The 17,250-nt window shown below is 43.2% G+C and overlaps 1 protein-coding gene across 7 annotated transcripts in view; it reads right to left on the bottom strand.

Annotated features, from left to right (window-relative positions):
• fli1 (Fli-1 proto-oncogene, ETS transcription factor) overlaps positions 1 to 17,250 on the bottom strand; it is a 35,013-nt gene that overhangs the window by 8,261 nt on the left and 9,502 nt on the right. For 4 of the 7 annotated variants that reach the window (XM_073484097.1, XM_073484112.1, XM_073484128.1 and 1 more), the window contains 4 exons: positions 14,859 to 15,070; positions 14,407 to 14,561; positions 13,148 to 13,351; positions 4,379 to 4,447 (listed from right to left, as the gene is read on the bottom strand). In XM_073484097.1, coding sequence (XP_073340198.1) covers positions 4,379 to 4,447; positions 13,148 to 13,351; positions 14,407 to 14,561; positions 14,859 to 15,070 — 640 coding nt within the window. The remainder of the gene's footprint in view (positions 1 to 4,378; positions 4,448 to 13,147; positions 13,352 to 14,406; positions 14,562 to 14,858; positions 15,071 to 17,250) is intronic. The other 3 variants (XM_073484104.1, XM_073484120.1, XM_073484138.1) reach the window with 1 other exon arrangement.

Below are 17,250 nucleotides of genomic sequence, written 5' to 3'. Positions count from 1 at the left end.
CAACTTTGGAATTTGAAAAGAAAACAATGGCAGCAAACTCTGCTACTATCTGCTAGATGCCAAGTAATATGGGCTCATCCGCATTTTGAGATACCCTTGGGGTAGTTATTGGCAGCACATTACATTAACCTCCTAAACTATTTTCCCTTTACCGGCGTGCAAGCGAGAATAGACACACTTCCAGGCTTCCACCGATGTATTCACTCCGTTTCGGGGGTTAACCGGACTGAGCGAAAGGCAGTGGAAGTGGAAGCGAGAGCGCAGAAAAAGGAAGAAGCAGCAGAGGTAAAAACGAACAAAGCCCAAGTGGTCGGGGGTACTCAGGGCGAGCCAGCCACGCAAACACAGACACAGACCCGAATGTGCACACACAGAGCTGCCTCTTCCCAAACCCCCCTCTCCCTCCTTCATTTTTCCAGGCCTCGCTCTGACTGCGACTTGAGCCAGTTTCCACTCTGGTCTGGGGTGTGGTGCACGCTCCTGGGAGACTTCGACTGCAGGACCAGTTAGTCAAAACAAGGCCCGAGCGCTAGACAGAGAGGGAGAGAGAGACGGGGAGACGTGGAGAGCGACGGCGAGGGAGAGAAAGAACAACCGAGCAGAGAGGGAGAGACAGACAGAGAAAGAGAGGAGAAGGAGAGAGTCGAGCCGTGGACTGTTTTTAACCCAGAGTCTGAGCCAAGGAAAGAGACCCAGACAGGGTAAACTTTTTTTAATACCCGTAATACAGGTGCTTTAAAAGCCATCTGTGTGAGGACGGAGCCATAGGAGGAGGAGACTGATGGCAAAGTACAGGAGTTAGACACAGTGAGGAGACAGTGGGTGCACCAGAACAGAAAAGTGAAAAAAGAGCACACATAAAACATATCCATGCTTTGGAAGGGCAGAGGTTATTTACTAGTTGACCTTTTTCATCGGCGTTATTTTAAAGACAAAATGTGCGTCTCTCATTTAATATTTTTTCTTGGAAGGGGTGCGAAACTAAAAGTCGTAACCGTAAAAAAAAGCTTGACACGTAATGGCGCACTTCGAGTTGTGCTGCCACCAATAAATACATTCGCAGAGGTGAATCATCATCTCTCCTCATACGCTGAGAGGCAGCGGAGAATATGAGTGTCCTCGCTGCAAATTCTATAGCTATATAATAAAAAAACATTAACACCACTTACTTAATATATTTACAACATACACACAGTCAAAAGCAATGTCAACACGTTCTGTAACACATGTCTGCACAAAGACATACAGGAACCCACCCACACACACATGCCTATCCACAGGCAAGTAGTAGACACAGACTTTAGATACACACACACGCACACACACCCTTTCATAGCTGCTGCATTCCGTGTTTTATATGCTCTCTTTTATTCATAACATTGCATTTTACACCGCAGAGTCTGGAGCAGATTAAGGGTTGTCTCCTGCTGCATGCTCCTGCTTACTCTACCCCAAAGAGCCTGAATGGTATTTGACTGTTCTCAAAAGGCAATATATGAACCTGAACATCTGGCAACGCTGATCTGAGAAAACGTTGATAAAGGCTTCTCCCGAAGAAAGGCCGCTTTTATTGTCGAGTCACAACGTCCCAACTCTGATATTTAGCTTGCGTCACCTTTTCACTTAATTATCATTGACAGTAACATTTTGGAATATTGACTGTTGTTATTAAGGAGTGGTGGAAAGTAACTGAGTACATTTACTCAATTTACACTGTCCACTTTGATTTACCTGTAGCTGTACTGAGTATTTCCATCTCTATCCACTACATCTTAGAGGCAAACATTGTATGTTACTAATGACTTTTCAGATCCACCGTTTCGTATCGTTCCCGCCCAGTGAAAACAAAGTCTCTCCAAAGTTTCTGAATTCAATTTTTTCTGATAAACTGAAGAATGAATGGTCACTTCATGTCTGAAGAAAATTCCCCTACTTCTTCAGGTAAATAAACTATTTATAAACCTTCTTGAATTAGCTGGAAAATGCATCGTCAGAAAGCTAAAAACAGGCTGTTTTTGTCGACTTTTGGGAGATCCGTGGCCCTCACAGGAGAGACATTACAAACACATAATCTTAAAGGATATTATGTGCTGCTGTAGATTTAACTACAACATAGCAGATAAAGTAGTTAAAAATGGTCTCAACCTTGAACACTACAGCAGTAAAATGCAAAGTATACATTAATGCAGCAATGATGTTAATCAGATATGATAGGAAAACACTGACAGGGAACATTTTACTTCACAATGAGTACTTTTACTTTTTGATACTTCAAGCCTCTATTTAATTTAATACTTCACAGCGTGCTATTGTTACTTTTACTCAAGTAAAGAAATACGTCATAAATAAATTGCATCATTTTATGATGAATACAAAAAAGCAGTTATAAGCAACATGATTAATGTTATATTGTATGGGTATCTATCTGATAACTTGGTTGTATTTCCCAATTCTTGAAAAGTCACCCTGTTGAAGACTTTCCTCAGCTGTACATTAACTGGGATCACGGGACACAACTAGAGGCGCAGTCGGTGTTACAGGAGCTCATAATAGAAGTCACCTCTTGTGAAAGGGAAATGCTGTTGAAGGGAGTGACCCTCTATTCCTGCCAGTCCAAATACCTGCCGCTGAGAACCAGGAAGAGCGGGGTCGGGGGGTGACTGAGCAGAATCTTATCTGGCCTGCCCATTGGTCTATTGGTATTGAAGCTGGGCGAGAACAAGCACACGGCCTGCTAACGCTCACCACTGGGGCAGATAGAGAGAGGCCGAGGGCATTCTCGGACACTTATCAGACCTACTGTTTCCTCTCCTCCTGCCTTGATAGGGCCCCTCATCCTGTGAGCGAGGCTATCACTGTTATTGCAGTCCTTTCTCCCGTCTCTGGTGGTGACACTATATAGCCGATGTAAAGGATGTGTAGCTTTTTTTTTTTTTCTTGTACAGATACACAGCGCAGCCTTCGCCTAGTTCTGGTTGTGTCAGCACAAAGTAATGTTTGTAGAGTGAAAAGGTATCCAGAGGAAAGAGACAATCATTCTGAGCTGCTGTGGGCGTTGTTCTTAGAGACTCAGCTCGGCTTTTGCAAGGATTTGACAAGTGAAACATTACAACAGGTCACATTTGACTGCTGCTTTTTTACTTTACCACATATCTGTAGTGAGCAAAGACACCGAGCAGCTCACACAGTAAAAACACCAACAGAAAATCCATAGTAACATGTCTTTTAGGCTTTAACTCACCCCTAAAATCGTATTCAGAATTACAAAACCTCTCTCTCTAATGCGCCTTTCAAGAAAAAATATATCAATATGACAAAAGAACAATAAAAAAAACCCAATATGCATTGAGTTAAATTATTAAAGATCCCCTCCACAGATGCATTAAAGCATACATGAAAACTCTCTAATGTGTATCTGACATTGTTACCCCACTGGAATCCTCATTTCACAAGTTTAACAGCTGTGTATGTTGAATACAGGTCCAAGGCTTGCTAACTATTTGTGATGCCACAAATCATGCTCATAGGCCAGCCTCTTAATGAAGGATTTTCACTTTCAAATGTTCCAGTTAAAGCATTGAACGTGAAAACAGCCTTCTAGTGTCAAACTGTGCACGTACATGACTCGACACAGTGAATCTAAGGACAAGAAGAAAAACACATTCTGACTGGAAGGGGACTTTAAGTAAATTTGATTCACGTTCAAGTGAATTAGTGTTTTGTTACTCATCATTTCACCTCCTGTCATTAATTCACTCATACCCACAGCAGAGACCCACTCGTAAACTCACACACTCTAGTCTGGTCTGAAGCGGCCAGTCAGGCTCTTCCGCCATGTTTACAGCTCACATTGTTGCTTCAGCACCTGTCTCTCCAACAAACAGCCTCATTCACGTGTCTCACGTCCCACTTCTTTTCTCATAATCGTCACATTCACCGTCTGCTCTCACCCCTGCTGCTGTGGACAGAACTCATCAGCACGCTGCTTTTGTCTTCCTGCTAATACGCCTCTGTGCTGAAGCCGCCCTTTCTGAGCTGACCGTGTGTTGTCACAGCGTTCAGGTAGCAGCCGTGAATAGCAGCCGCTTGGCTCATATTATTTTTAACGACACAAAAGGTGCACCTGCGCAGAGCTTTGTCTGTGGCAATCAGTGCTTTGGATTTGTGTGAGTGGTCTGTGTTCTCAAGTGTGTGTGTGCTGTCTGTTTATCTGAAGCTGGCAGGTAATGTGTTTACGTCTTCCATTCCTCTTTTCATCTCAGGCAGTCTAACAACTCAACTCGCTCCCTTGATATAAGACAGTTACATCAACTTGAATATACATGCATATATATATATAGTATAATAAGCATAAATAATTTAAAACATGTCTCCCTACCCTCTTTGGCAGCCAGGCGTGGGGATGGGTCTGTGTGAGATGGTGTGTTGTAGGATAATGATGAGCTACCTGTAGTAAATGAGATAAAAAAGGAGTATAGTAAGACAAAACAGTATACCATCCATCAGTCGTGTAAAGCATAGAGACAAATAAATTACATCTAAAACTAGCATATAAAAAACTGGATGAGAGATATACTTGTTTTTATAAATACTTGCATATGAGTATCTATTGATTAACAGCACACATTATACACTATTGGACTTTGTATAAGACTGCATGAGTTCAACAGCACAGAATTCAGAAAGTAGTATTCACTCAGTAGTTTATTAATGTAGGCGATTCAAAATGAAAGTACTGAAACGAACAGCAGATGATGAAACTACAATGCGTGCATTTCATGTCACGTTCAGGGTGCCAAATTTGGCCTGCGCGCCATACTCTAAGAAACTGTGGTTTAGAATTAGATCTTGCAGAATATATAGAGATGCAAATGTGTATATAAATGATTATTAGGGCTGCATTTTATGGAAAAATTGACTGATATTGCGATTGTGATAAGTGGTAATGATCATTTTTGCATCCAAATTTTCATTTTCACTGAATCAATCTCATTAATTCATGATTAAGTGACATATGTTGGGGTCTGAACCAAACAAACGTGTTTTTCTCACATCTGGTAAACAAGCTTTATAGGCCCCAGCATCCCTGCAGCACTACAGTACTTCATTATTATAATGCTGTTCTGTCACACATTTTACCTTTTAAAAAAACACAGCATCTACATTTTGGATATTGTGCAGCCCTTATAATGATAAATATTTAAGGGAAAATGTATCTCATCGTAATCCGAATGCACCACTATCCTGAAGTCTGTGACAAAAGGCTCACAGGGCATTATAATAGCCAGCAGGTGGCAGTAGAAGGTCCAGCTCAATCACTGTAAAGCACCTCTATAGAGCCCTTTTTCATTTCTTGAATTGTGTTCCTGTTTTGTCTTGAAAAATAATCTCAGAAGGAAAATAATCCTTGACACATAAATCTAGTCCCAAATAAAAGCAAATCCAGCACAAACTCAGTTCATGAAATGTAGTAAAAAACAAGACAGCCTGTCAGCATTTTAACTGCAAACCCTACTCCTGAATAATAAAGTCAGAGAGGCAAGACTGCATATGGCTGCCTATTCATTTCACCTTATGGAGCAGAACTCTGCGCTGCATTCCTCCACTTACACAGGCACCCTGGGCGGCACCAAAATGCTCTCTTAATTTTAGCTGCCCCCAGGCATAAATCAGCGAGTGGAAAAACAGACCCAAAAATGCACAGAGAAAACACAAGAGCAGCTACTACACGGGGAGCGCTGAGATTTAGCGCTGAGACGGCTACGGAGAGCTTCTCAGAAGGGAGGATGCCTTTTCTGAATGGAGCAAACAAAAAAACCTGAAGGCAAAATGGAATTTGTGATGTGCTTTTCTCGAGATTTGACGCAGGATGCTTACCTAACTCGCTGTGCTGCTGCTGCTGTCGGGGTTGGTGGGGGTGAAGGGGCCCATGGTGGCAGACTAGGGGTCTGTTTTTTTAGGGGGTGGCTGTGGCGGGGGGGTGGGGAGAGTCGGGTGCTCCACAAATGTATTCTAACCTCCCAACAGCCCACCCCTCCCATTTCTACCTACTCCACGGCACCCCCAAGGCTCTGGGTCTAGTTTAGAAACCTGGGGGCCTCAGAACAGGGGAGCCTTTGTATGAGGCCGGGTCCCTGCACAGCAATCAAACGCAGCTCCCCGTACAAAAATAATTCCACACGCAAAGTGTAAGCGCGCGGGGGCGAGCCACCAAAGCATCATCTTTGGAATGGGGGAGAAAGTGTACCAGAAAGATGAACAGACAGACAGACAGACAGAAAAAAAAAAAATAGAGGGCGAGGAGGGAGGAGGAGGAGGAGGAAGGGGCTGTTAACCCTTTTCCTACTGTGTGCCACATATGTGGGCTGACCCAGACAGGCAAACAGGCAGCATTGCTGAGAAAACCTCAAACCGTCCCACAGAGAAATTCAGGCCTGCTGTACGAGAGCGAGTGAGCGAGGGAGAGAGAGACACCACAGCTGACAGTTCGGCGGAGGGAGCCTTGGCTGTGCTGCCTATTTATTTGGACGGCTTCTTCCTCTCTCAGAAAACAAACACGTCCCGGTAATCTGACAGCACAGTGGGAGGACTGGCCAGTGTTCAGCCTTGAAGACCCTCACTCTCTCTCTCTCTCTTCCCTCCTCAGCCACATCTGCTCGCAGTCTGCTCGATTACATAACATCCACAAACAATTTTCTTTTCTCTTCTTTCGATAACTGATGGCTCTTTCAAAAAGGCCCTGTCCTCCAGTTTGGCACGCCGACAATATTGACAGAGATCTTAAAGGGCTTGCTGAGCATTGTGACTGTCTTCCATCGGGGCCCGGCTGTTTATTCTGTAGAGCTATATGATACCATTGCCTCAGACATGTGGTCTGAGCTTTGTCAACAAACTGAGGGTCCCAGTCACCCAGTTTTTTAGGCATCTTGCCACTTCAAGGGTGCCAAATGGGCTCCAGCCAGAAGTAAGTCATCCTTTCAGCTCTATAGGATAAAGGCTACAGTAGCTGAGTAGCCAGTCTTCAGCCTTAAATAGCACACAAGAGAATTTCCAACAAGTCCTCCAAACCAAAAGGGATTATTTGTCATAAAAATCACTAGAAAACGCCAAGATACTGTTGTCTCAGAGCCTTAGTCAGGGGGTCAAACGCAAAACTCACATGCTGAAATGCATCATAGTTGTTTTAAAGTACTAACAAGGCCATGTGGTGACAACAAAGGAATTTCAATTATTCAAAAAGACAGTGCCTTGGAGTTTTCTTGTGATTTTTATGTCTACGTGTCCCTGTCCAAAGAGTGCCTCGAACAAACTTGAGGGTAGGAGTCCAGAAAATACTCCCTCACGTTTTTTTTAAAGATTATTAGTCATTGCCTTTCAGAATGACCCCTGTGAGGCTATTCTCAGCTGACAGACCCTACTGTCAAAAATGACATTGTTTGTTTGCAGTTACTTAAGAAATGTAATTAATTAGTCATTACATAGGCCTGTTACTCATTTCTAAAGTATTTCCATCACTTTGCTGATTACTCATGCGAGACCATCTTTGTCCATGCGGATCCAATGTTTAAATCAAATATTTCCACAGACTGCCTACAGCTTTTCAGCAACAGCACTACAAATGTGGCCCTGCTGTTTTCTTCTTCACTGTACGAGCTGTGAGCTTCATCCTCAGGCGCAGTCTGTGGAAATACTGGATTTAAACATTGGTTTTCATGACAGGAAACAATGTTCTCACATCCCTCAACATTTGTGAGGTCACAAAAATACCTTTGAAGATTTAAACTGCTGCCAGATAACAAATAAAAAAGATTTGTATTTTCTCCCTGAAGATTTTGCTGAGAAGTCCATGTGACCGGGTCACAGAGTAATGTAGGAGCAGCAAGGTTACCAATGGTGCTGGTGATGAATGAATAATTGCATTCATGAATGAATCACCAGTGGCTAACATTGGCAGCTTATCAATGACGACACAACATTTTCTAAATGAGACAACACTGGAGTGACCTGGGGTCACATCACTCCTCTCCTCCTCCTTTTTCTTTGGCACCAAGCTAACATGTGGCGCACCAGTCTGTCACTGAAGGGAAACCAAACTGAGATCAGTGCTTCCAGTAAGATGTTGGACAAACAGATCGGACAGTACTGTATTTACTGACTTTGTTATTTCTTACACTATTCAGTATTGCAAAAAGTAATCACATTACTCTAACTCTTTACTAAGTAATGCATTACTGCCAAACACTCTCTGTCAGTGACTTTATTCCGATCTGCTACCACGGAGGGTTTGGTTCAGCTTAGGCACAAAATCGTGGGTATGGTTAGAGAACAACTGTGGTTTGGGTTTTTAAAAAAGCCAACATTAATTCATGGTCTGTGACTGGGTATGAACTCACATATGAAATTCAAATGGACTACACACCCGTCCCACACCACGACCTCCACCTTGCTTTCCGCCTTGCTACATAAAGGGCACACCACTTCCTGCATTGGCATCGAGTGTTGGCATTGGACGTTAATCTTGTGGTGTGGAATTGTCCAAAATGAACATAATTCCTAGGCGGATATTCAAGACTGTCCTCACCAGAGAATGACGTAATGGGTTGTGCGCTTCAATTCCTAAAATGACCAAAAAAATGCAGCATGATGTAGTATGATGTTTTTATACAGTAGCTCAACAAAACCATTTAGTAAGGAGGCTCTGGTGGAGGGATGGATCGACAAATTGTATCAACTCGACACAGAGACACATTTGCCTGACCTCGAAGACCTTAGTATGCCTGAAAATTGCCTCAACTAATTGTTTGTAGAATGACAAAAAAATCTAATCCTGCTTATTTTCTCACCCTCTGATCAATCACTGCATGGAGTGGTTCTGAATTTCTGATTGTCAGATACGAAAAAGGTACAGAAATCCATAATAAAAAAATCTGTTCAGGCACAGTTCAACCATCTTGCAAGCATCTCTGTTGGAGCATACTGGCACCATTACAATACTCTAACCATAGCTTGTTTGCCATCGCCACAATTTAGTATGGTAGTATAGATGTCTTGCTTTTCTCCAAATATAATGGTATGAGATATCACTCAGCTTGTGGTGCTCAAAGAGCCACAAGAAAACATTTCAAAAACTCAACAGCAAAGCCTCTTTCAAGAAAAAAAAGACCCTGTTACTCAAGATAATCCGCAGACCTTGTCGTTTAAGAAGAAACTATTTACTTTCCGATGGGCATTGCACAATAGGAAGTTTGCATCTACTCAAGGATGTCACAAGCAAGAGCCTCTCAAGAGTGACATCTACTTCCATTACTAAAGGAAGACTTCTCTATGGCCGGTATCTTCAAAATCTGGCAACTCAAAACAATCTATATTGATAAATAGCCCAAAAGGTAAGAGGAACAGCATGAATAATATGTATGTTTAATTTTGGAAATGGACTGTCCCTTTAAAAACATCACTGACTGAAATCCAAGGTTTTACAGAATAGCCCCATATCAACATACTTAACTGGCAATTGGGCTGAAAGTAGCTCCAATTATAATGGTCCTCTAAGCAGCTAGCTTAAATTACAGCTGAGCTCATCACAGTGTTTACATGAATAGCAACTGCTTATTATCCACCTCCACTTATGCTAATGTGATATGTACATACATTCCTCTAAGTGTCTGGACCCAGGCAGTCGAGTGAGCAGCCACAAAAAACTGCTCTGTAATGGTGGCTAACAGCAGACAGCTAACAGTAAAGGGCGCAGAGCCAAGCAGTTGAGCCCCTCTGCACCAGTGATAATCTGCCAATAGAAAGAACTAATGCATGGGGAGCTCAATAAAAATGTTGTGAGGGGAGAAAGGGGAGAGAGAGAGAGAGAGCTCTCCAGACCTCCTTTTTCCCTACTCAGCCTTCGAGCCCAGATGTTTATGGTCTGTATAAACTATTGAGGGCTCGAGAATGTCCCCCACTCTGGAGCGAGCAGCAGCAGCAGTGCAGAAGCCCAGACTTATCACTCTCCCTCTCTTGCTCCCTCTCTCTTTCTCCCTCTCTCTGTCTTGACTCCCTCGCTGTAAATCCATCCAGACACACAAGCAGCGGCGACAGCTGGGAAACAGAACTATTGCTATTCTCCAACGGCACTCAATCATGACCACCTCGGACCGTTTCCACGCACTTCTAAAAAAATAGTTCAACCCCCCCTCCCACTTTTTTTTTTTCGATCTCACACCCGCTTTCTATAACTGTTTCTCTTGCTCACAGCCTCCTGCCCTTGTCCTCAAATAACTACTGTAAAATCTATCTGTCAGGGATATATTTCTTCATCCTGTTGCTATGTTTCTTCAGATCCACAGTAGATTTGCTCTCAACGCTCTCGTCTCGTTATTTTCCCTCCTCACTGTCTCACTGCTGTCTCCCTCCTCTTGCATCTCTGCGTGTCCGAGGATACAGTCTTTCGTTGTCTGAGGTTTCTTTGCTCAGCTCCCTTTCCAGCACATGTGGTATCAAACCGACCTACATGGGTGCGATAAAGCAAACAGTCCGCGGTCCCTCCCTGACAGACTAATTTGAACAAATTCTCAAATTGCACCCCAAATTGAAAGCACATTGGGGTGCGGGCGGCCATCACTTATAAAAATCTGGATAAGTGACCAACAATGAGGCCAAAATAATGCATGGGCAACTACCCTTGTTACTGCAAGCAGCTGGGTAGCCAGACAGATGTTCAGATTGTGCCAGCGGTTGCACCAGTGTGGGTGTCTGGGCGATATTTCTGCGCATGACGTGGCAGGAATGTTTTGTTATGGTATGGCTGTAGGGTGGGGAAGTGTGTCCTTGCCCCGTGCCGAGTGTACACACAGGGCTTAATGACTCTGAGGAATGTTGATCAGAGGTTCAATAAACAGAACCAAAAGCACACATGATGCACACAGATGTGTATAAAATGATTGCAGTACCCCCTTGGATCATCCATTCTTCAGAGGATGTTGGGGGGTAATATGGGGCAGAGTGGTGAATGGGGTTGGAGGAAGACATCACGTGACCTGTAATCACTAATACTTCCAGGGCTTGGCTCAGTCTTTCCCTCCCTTTCTCTTTTTCTGTATTCTGGAAGCTCGGCCAAGCTCCAGCTCTCGTGAGTGAAGCCAGAGGTCTATTTTCTGGACGGGGTTACTCCTCGTCTGTGATTGTGTTTGTTTGTGCTGCAGGGGGAAAAGAGAGAACGGCTTTGGTTTCCAAATCATCAGCCCTGCAGGGTCTGCATAAAGCCTCGACTCTCCTCCTCTTCCTCCTGCTTCTCCTCCTCCTTCTCGGCCTTCCTCAGATGTTCATTTACTAACATGGTTCCCCTTGCCCTTAGGCTCCCAGTGTCAATAATACACGCTGCTCGCTTCCCAGAGAAGCTGCCCCAAAAACAGGTCAGTCAGTCCAGGCACGGGACGGGAGCATTCATCTTTTTGATTGTCGGGAACAGATCCAAAGCAATTTCAACTGGCAAGTGGAGAGGATTCCCGAGACATCTCTTCTGTCTCCAAAACACACAAGGTCTAAATCAAAAAAAGGGCAGCGATGGGCAGAGTCGCGGCGCAGCACGCCTAAGCCGTGGCTAAGTCCCGCAGCCAGTGGCCATAATGAAAACTGCTCTGCGGAGCGTGCCCAGTGGCGGTCAGACAGATCCACCCGCTGCAGCGCTGCACAATGAGGCTGTTATACTCATGACAAGCATCTCTCTCTGCCCAGACGCTGTGCATAGAGAAAACTGTTGACACCCACAAAATACAGTTCCCATTACATCACGCCGAGGCCCATCGCAATTTCTTGGGAGCAATGTTAAATTTAGTCGAGCCATCAGTCACTCCACCCAACGTGGTGTCATGATATTCTGCAGCCGCAGCAGAGGCAGCTCTCTCTATTTTAAAGCACAGAATGCAAAGAATTCAAAGATGGGACAAACTGTTCTCTGTATGTCCAACAATCACTTTACTCATGATCTGCTTATTTTTACATTAAACATCGGGCATACCTACTGTCTGAAGCAGACATCACTGTGTATTCAAACCAACAGCCACGCCAGATGTTACTTCTTATAATAAAACGTAATTTGCATACTGCCTCAGAAAATTCCCCGCCGAAACATATGAAGCAGGATTGCACCGAGGAACTCTTCAAAGGTAAGAGGCTCAAATTTAGTTGCCTCCATTTCAAATTGCAGATCAACTTTCTTTGCTGTGCTCAACACACAGGCCAGGCACGATTCCTGAGGCAATGCACCTGGGCTTCATCTCGCTGGACCATGTGGAGTAAGGCGCTGTGAAGTCAAGTGGGGGATGTAGTCGATGGTTATCTCGAGACGGGAAAGAAACCCTCTTGGTTTCCACAACTCGGCTTATTACTGGGTAGCCATTATGGAGAAATGAGTTTCCAGTAAAAGCAATTTCATTGTTTATTGATGGTAATGTGAGAATAGTGCGGTGACATAAAAAAAAAGTGTCATGTTGTTTGCCCGGGTTTGGCGTTTTCTTCACTCTCACTTCTCATCCAAAAGTTGAGAACAGTATATGAAAAGAGGCTTGTGTATTGACTGAAAGTTGATTTTGACTTCCATTCTTTGGCAAAGATGGATGCCAGCACAGACTTCAACTTAAGCACAAACAGCAAGATGTACCGCAGTTCTCACCAAATATACTGTCCTATTACTTCAAAAACCTGATTATCTTCAGTGTTCTGATTATTTTTCTCTTGACTTTTTTATCATTTGATTCTCAAACAACTTTTCATTCATGTATCATTGTATATCATTAAGTAAATCTTGATTGCAGGATGTAAAGGCTATAGAATAATGACACCACTGGCATTTAGATTGGTTCCTTACAAAACTCGCTTTCACTTTGCAATTTTGTCTGCCACGAAATCACACGGAAAATGAAGGCTGACTGGCGATCCAGCCAAGCACCATTTCTATCTGCTTTTCATGTCTCCATTATACGCTCAATGAATGAATAGACCCACAGTTTATCCTGTGTTGTTGGTAGTTGCTACTCTGAGGGAAAATGGAAACGATCCAGTTGTCTTTGCGACAGCAGCACCAACAATAATACCGCTTGGAAACACTAGGAGGGGAGTTGTCTGTTTCCACTTTTAAAGTTGCACAAAGTGTACTCACTTTCCCTGAGGTAATTGAGATGAGAGAGAAGCACTTCGGCATTGTACATGCTGGTGAGCCGGAGGAAGTCGTCCTTGCCCATCTTGCAGAGCTCTTTGCCGTCTGTGTTCTGAAACATGGATGTGTCGATCTCTAATAGGCCGTACTCCTTGATGGCCCACTCGAGCCACTGGCGCACATGGTCCTGGGACCACAACGACGGGTCTGCAGGAAGACAGAAGAAGAAGAAGAAGAAGAAGAGAGGAAGTTAATGGACTTCGAAACAATAGCTTCTGGACAGACGCCAGGGAAGGCGGTTGGGAGAGCCTCATATTTAACTAAGGTAAAGAGAGGGAGAGACAGGAACAAATTGGAAACATAATCTTGTACCAGAAGCAGACCTTGTTCAGATACTTGTAAAAACTTGATCTTATTTTAACCACATGGATAGGGTTTGACTTCGTGGGATGACTCATATAAGGTTTCAGGTAAATAATCTTTCGCAGTACTTTTCACTCTGAAATCCCTTCCTGTGATTGTTCAAAATCTGTGGTATGATTTGCACCGTCCCAAACCTTAACCCTAACCCATATGGCAAGAAAGCAATATAAAAACAAAAGCAGTACTTCTAGGCCAAGTCTGAAATACTGCACATCCAATGTGGAATCCAAACCCCAAACTTACCACTAATGGTTAAGGAGTGGCCACCATGTGGATCTCCTATTAGGTTAATAGATGAGAGGCCGTTTTGCATCAGGCATCAACACTTCAACAGCCCTTAAAATGGAAAACTGAGCAGGGCTCCATTTGATTTTAATTAAATGAATCACATATGCTCATTTTTGGGAAAATACAGTCATTCTCTTTGGCTCTCTGGCTCAAACCTAACAACCTAATCAACATTAATATCACTTTTCTACAGGCTATAACCCTGAAACTCCACTTGTTACCACCCCAACTGTGTTATGTTACGTACTGAAGGATCAAATTCGTGAGACCAGTGAAGAAATATATAGGTCTGGCAGACAAACAGACACCTCTACCTGCTCCCATGAGTGACGTAAAGCACTGGAACAATGCTTTACCCCGTGAACCAGCTAAATAGAACTGGGACTCATAAAACATTTACAGTGTTGGCAAACTCTGACCAAAACAGAGGAGTGATTCTGTCTGTAATCACAGCAGCAAGACAGGAAAAACATAACAATTTGCACCTGCATAAATATGCAGTGAATAAACAGAATATATCCAGCTCTACACTGTCAGAAAGCTGTCCTCACCTGCAGGTACAATGACTCTCCTCTCATTGGTGGTCATGTTGGGGGGAGGGGCATTCTTCTCATCCATGTAGTTTCCATAGTTCATCTGAGATGTGTCGTTACCCCCCACCAGCTTATTACATTTACCCACACTGCAGTCCACTGGAGACTCCCTGCTACACAAACACACACAGACAAGAAAGTTGTGAAAATATTATCAGCAGACAAATTGGGTGTTGTTGGTTTTTCTTTTCCAGTCATTGACTTTGGCAATGGGTATTTAAGCCCTACAATGGCCAGGGCCAAGTAAACAAAGATTAGAAGCAAAAAGCTGTGGTAAAGAAATTGCCCGTTGAGTGACAAATGTCAACATTTATCAGCGGCAGTGATGAACACCAAATGTCTAATAAGTCTAATAAAAATAGATGTAAACTCAGAATGTTAGACACAGGAAGTGGTTGTCATGCAAATACCTGGATCCATTCATGTGCTCATATTCTCTCTTTACATTGACCCGCACTGGCTGGTTGATCCACTCCTGCTGTGGGGGTAAGGGGTTGATTTTGTGGGTCTGGCCGTAGTCCTGTGCGCCAGATGCAGTCATGTCTGTCTTGGGGAGAGGGGCAGCAGCAGCGTATGGAGGCTCAAATAAGGACTGGTCTTCACTCACCACTGATAGCGCCTCCTGTAGGTAGAAGGAACAATACTTGGTACGTCTTTCTCAAGATACTGTAGCCAAAACACACTTTAAATAAATACTTGGATATTGTGGGAAATATGCTTATTTGCTTTCTTGCAAACATTCAGATGTTTTAATTCAATTGTTACAAAACACAACTCTAACACTTCATTATAACACTTTTCTTTATAAACTTTATGAAGTTTTAGTTTTTTTTCCTGGAGTCTGGGAGACATTTTTTTGTACATAATAAAGAAATATGATATAATGTGTTACTTAAAGAGTTTCAGATGTGCTGCCAGGTGATTTATTTTACTTTTGAACAGGCTGTTTCCCCCTGCTTTTTTGTGCTAAGCTAAGCTAACACTCTCCTGGTTGTAGTTTCATATTTAAAGGTGCAGTGTGAAGGATTTAGTGGCATGAGGCGACATGGTTGCAGATAACAACCAACTGAACACCCCTCATGTCATCCTTCCCTACAATGGTTACTAAAAACGAGCCCTCTCCACAGTCAGTGTTTGGTTTGGCCTTTCTGGGCTACTGTAGAAACATGGCGGCGCAACATGGCAGACTTTGTGGAAGAGGACCCGCTCCCTCTGTAGATATAAAAGGCTGATTCTGAGGCCACAAAAACACAACAATTATTGGTTTCAGGTGATTATACACAAAAGAAAGACATAATTATGAGTATTATATTCCATTTCTGCCCCTTAAAACTACAAACTGGACACTTTAAGAGCCAGAGTGTGGTATCAATCTCCTCTTTTAACTCAAGAGAGCGAAGAGGCCTATGTATCCCAAAATGTCAAACTGTTTCGAGTGGGAAGACGTAGTCTCGTAATGAGACTGATAAGAATGCACTCACGCACACGAGCAGATGCAACCCTCTCAGTTGACACAACCCAGAAACTTGTGATGTCAAATTTTCAATCTCTTGTGTATTTTTGTTTACAGCAATTATGTGCAGTTATTGGTCATATCGCAGTCTGGCATCCAAAGTCGTTTGTGTTTACAGCCCACGTAGCAACTGCAGCTTCCTGTTGATGTTAGGACAACTTCAATCATGCCCACGGCGGAGTGAGACAGTGTTGTGCGCCTAGGTGCTGTGCTGGTGTACTGACATCAGTCAATCAGTACATACATACAGCTGTTCTACCAGCATTTGATTCACGATTTAAACACAAAAATCTGCTTAAATTATCACATTTACTGCATGAGCTGGCAATAGAAAAATATTTCAACAAAATTTTCCAGATATGTGGTTGTGTAATCGTTTTCGCTCGCACACTGTCAGCATCTTAACTTCTCTGCAACCAAAAATCCCCTGTCATACCCCGATGTGTCTGTCTTGTCTGAGCGCCGGGCCTCCCTCCACAGCTGAAGACTCAACAGAAGCAGGGGGGGTCACAGCAACACTGACCCCTCTGCTGTGGCTCAGCTGGAGCAATGTAAGTTTATTAAAGAAAACAAACGCAGAAACTCAGGGCCGGCCAAGATATTACGTGGTTTCAAACATGCTCCTTGTGTAATGTCTTGGAAGAAAAGCATGTATTATGTACATGTTAACGTACAGATGTCACCGCTCGGTGTTTGACGGTCAGCAGAGTCGGCAATGTCACCATCTGAGACCTGTGCCAGGCAACTTTCAGCTGGCACATAATACCGCTTAACAATAATTAGATGAGTCAGCTGTTGTTGGAATTGCTCCATACATCATTCAATCTTTAAACAATCGAACAAACACAAACAAAAAAACTATAAGTCAAAATATCAAATGAAATCATTACAGTCATATGCTTCTGCTCAGGATTAAGCTCGGGTCTGATGCACATCTGGATCTGATAGGATCTGATGGCAGACTGAGACGTGTCTAATTCCCCAGGACTGAATTATTTCATTCCAAAATGCCACATATGTGCCTCGGGGGGAAAATGCTACTTGATATTCATTGATCAATATTTCCAGCATGTAGCCGTTTGCATTCTCTAAAATGTTACTTTTATTAAAGAGAAATCCTCGTGATCTCGCTGAACTTAAATGTCATTCCATTCTAAGACGTTTCATGCAAGTCGAACGTTTTCACTTATCCCCGCTTTGATGATAAATGTCTCCTTTCGGAGCAAACTTTTTCATTACCTCCAGAGGCTGGCTTATATGATAATACTGTGTGTATGTGGTGTGTATAT

The sequence above is a fragment of the Pagrus major genome, chromosome 2 (genome assembly GCF_040436345.1).
Source record: "Pagrus major chromosome 2, Pma_NU_1.0".
Classification (NCBI taxonomy): Eukaryota; Metazoa; Chordata; class Actinopteri; order Spariformes; family Sparidae; genus Pagrus; species Pagrus major.
This window is presented reverse-complemented; position numbering and strand designations above follow the sequence as displayed.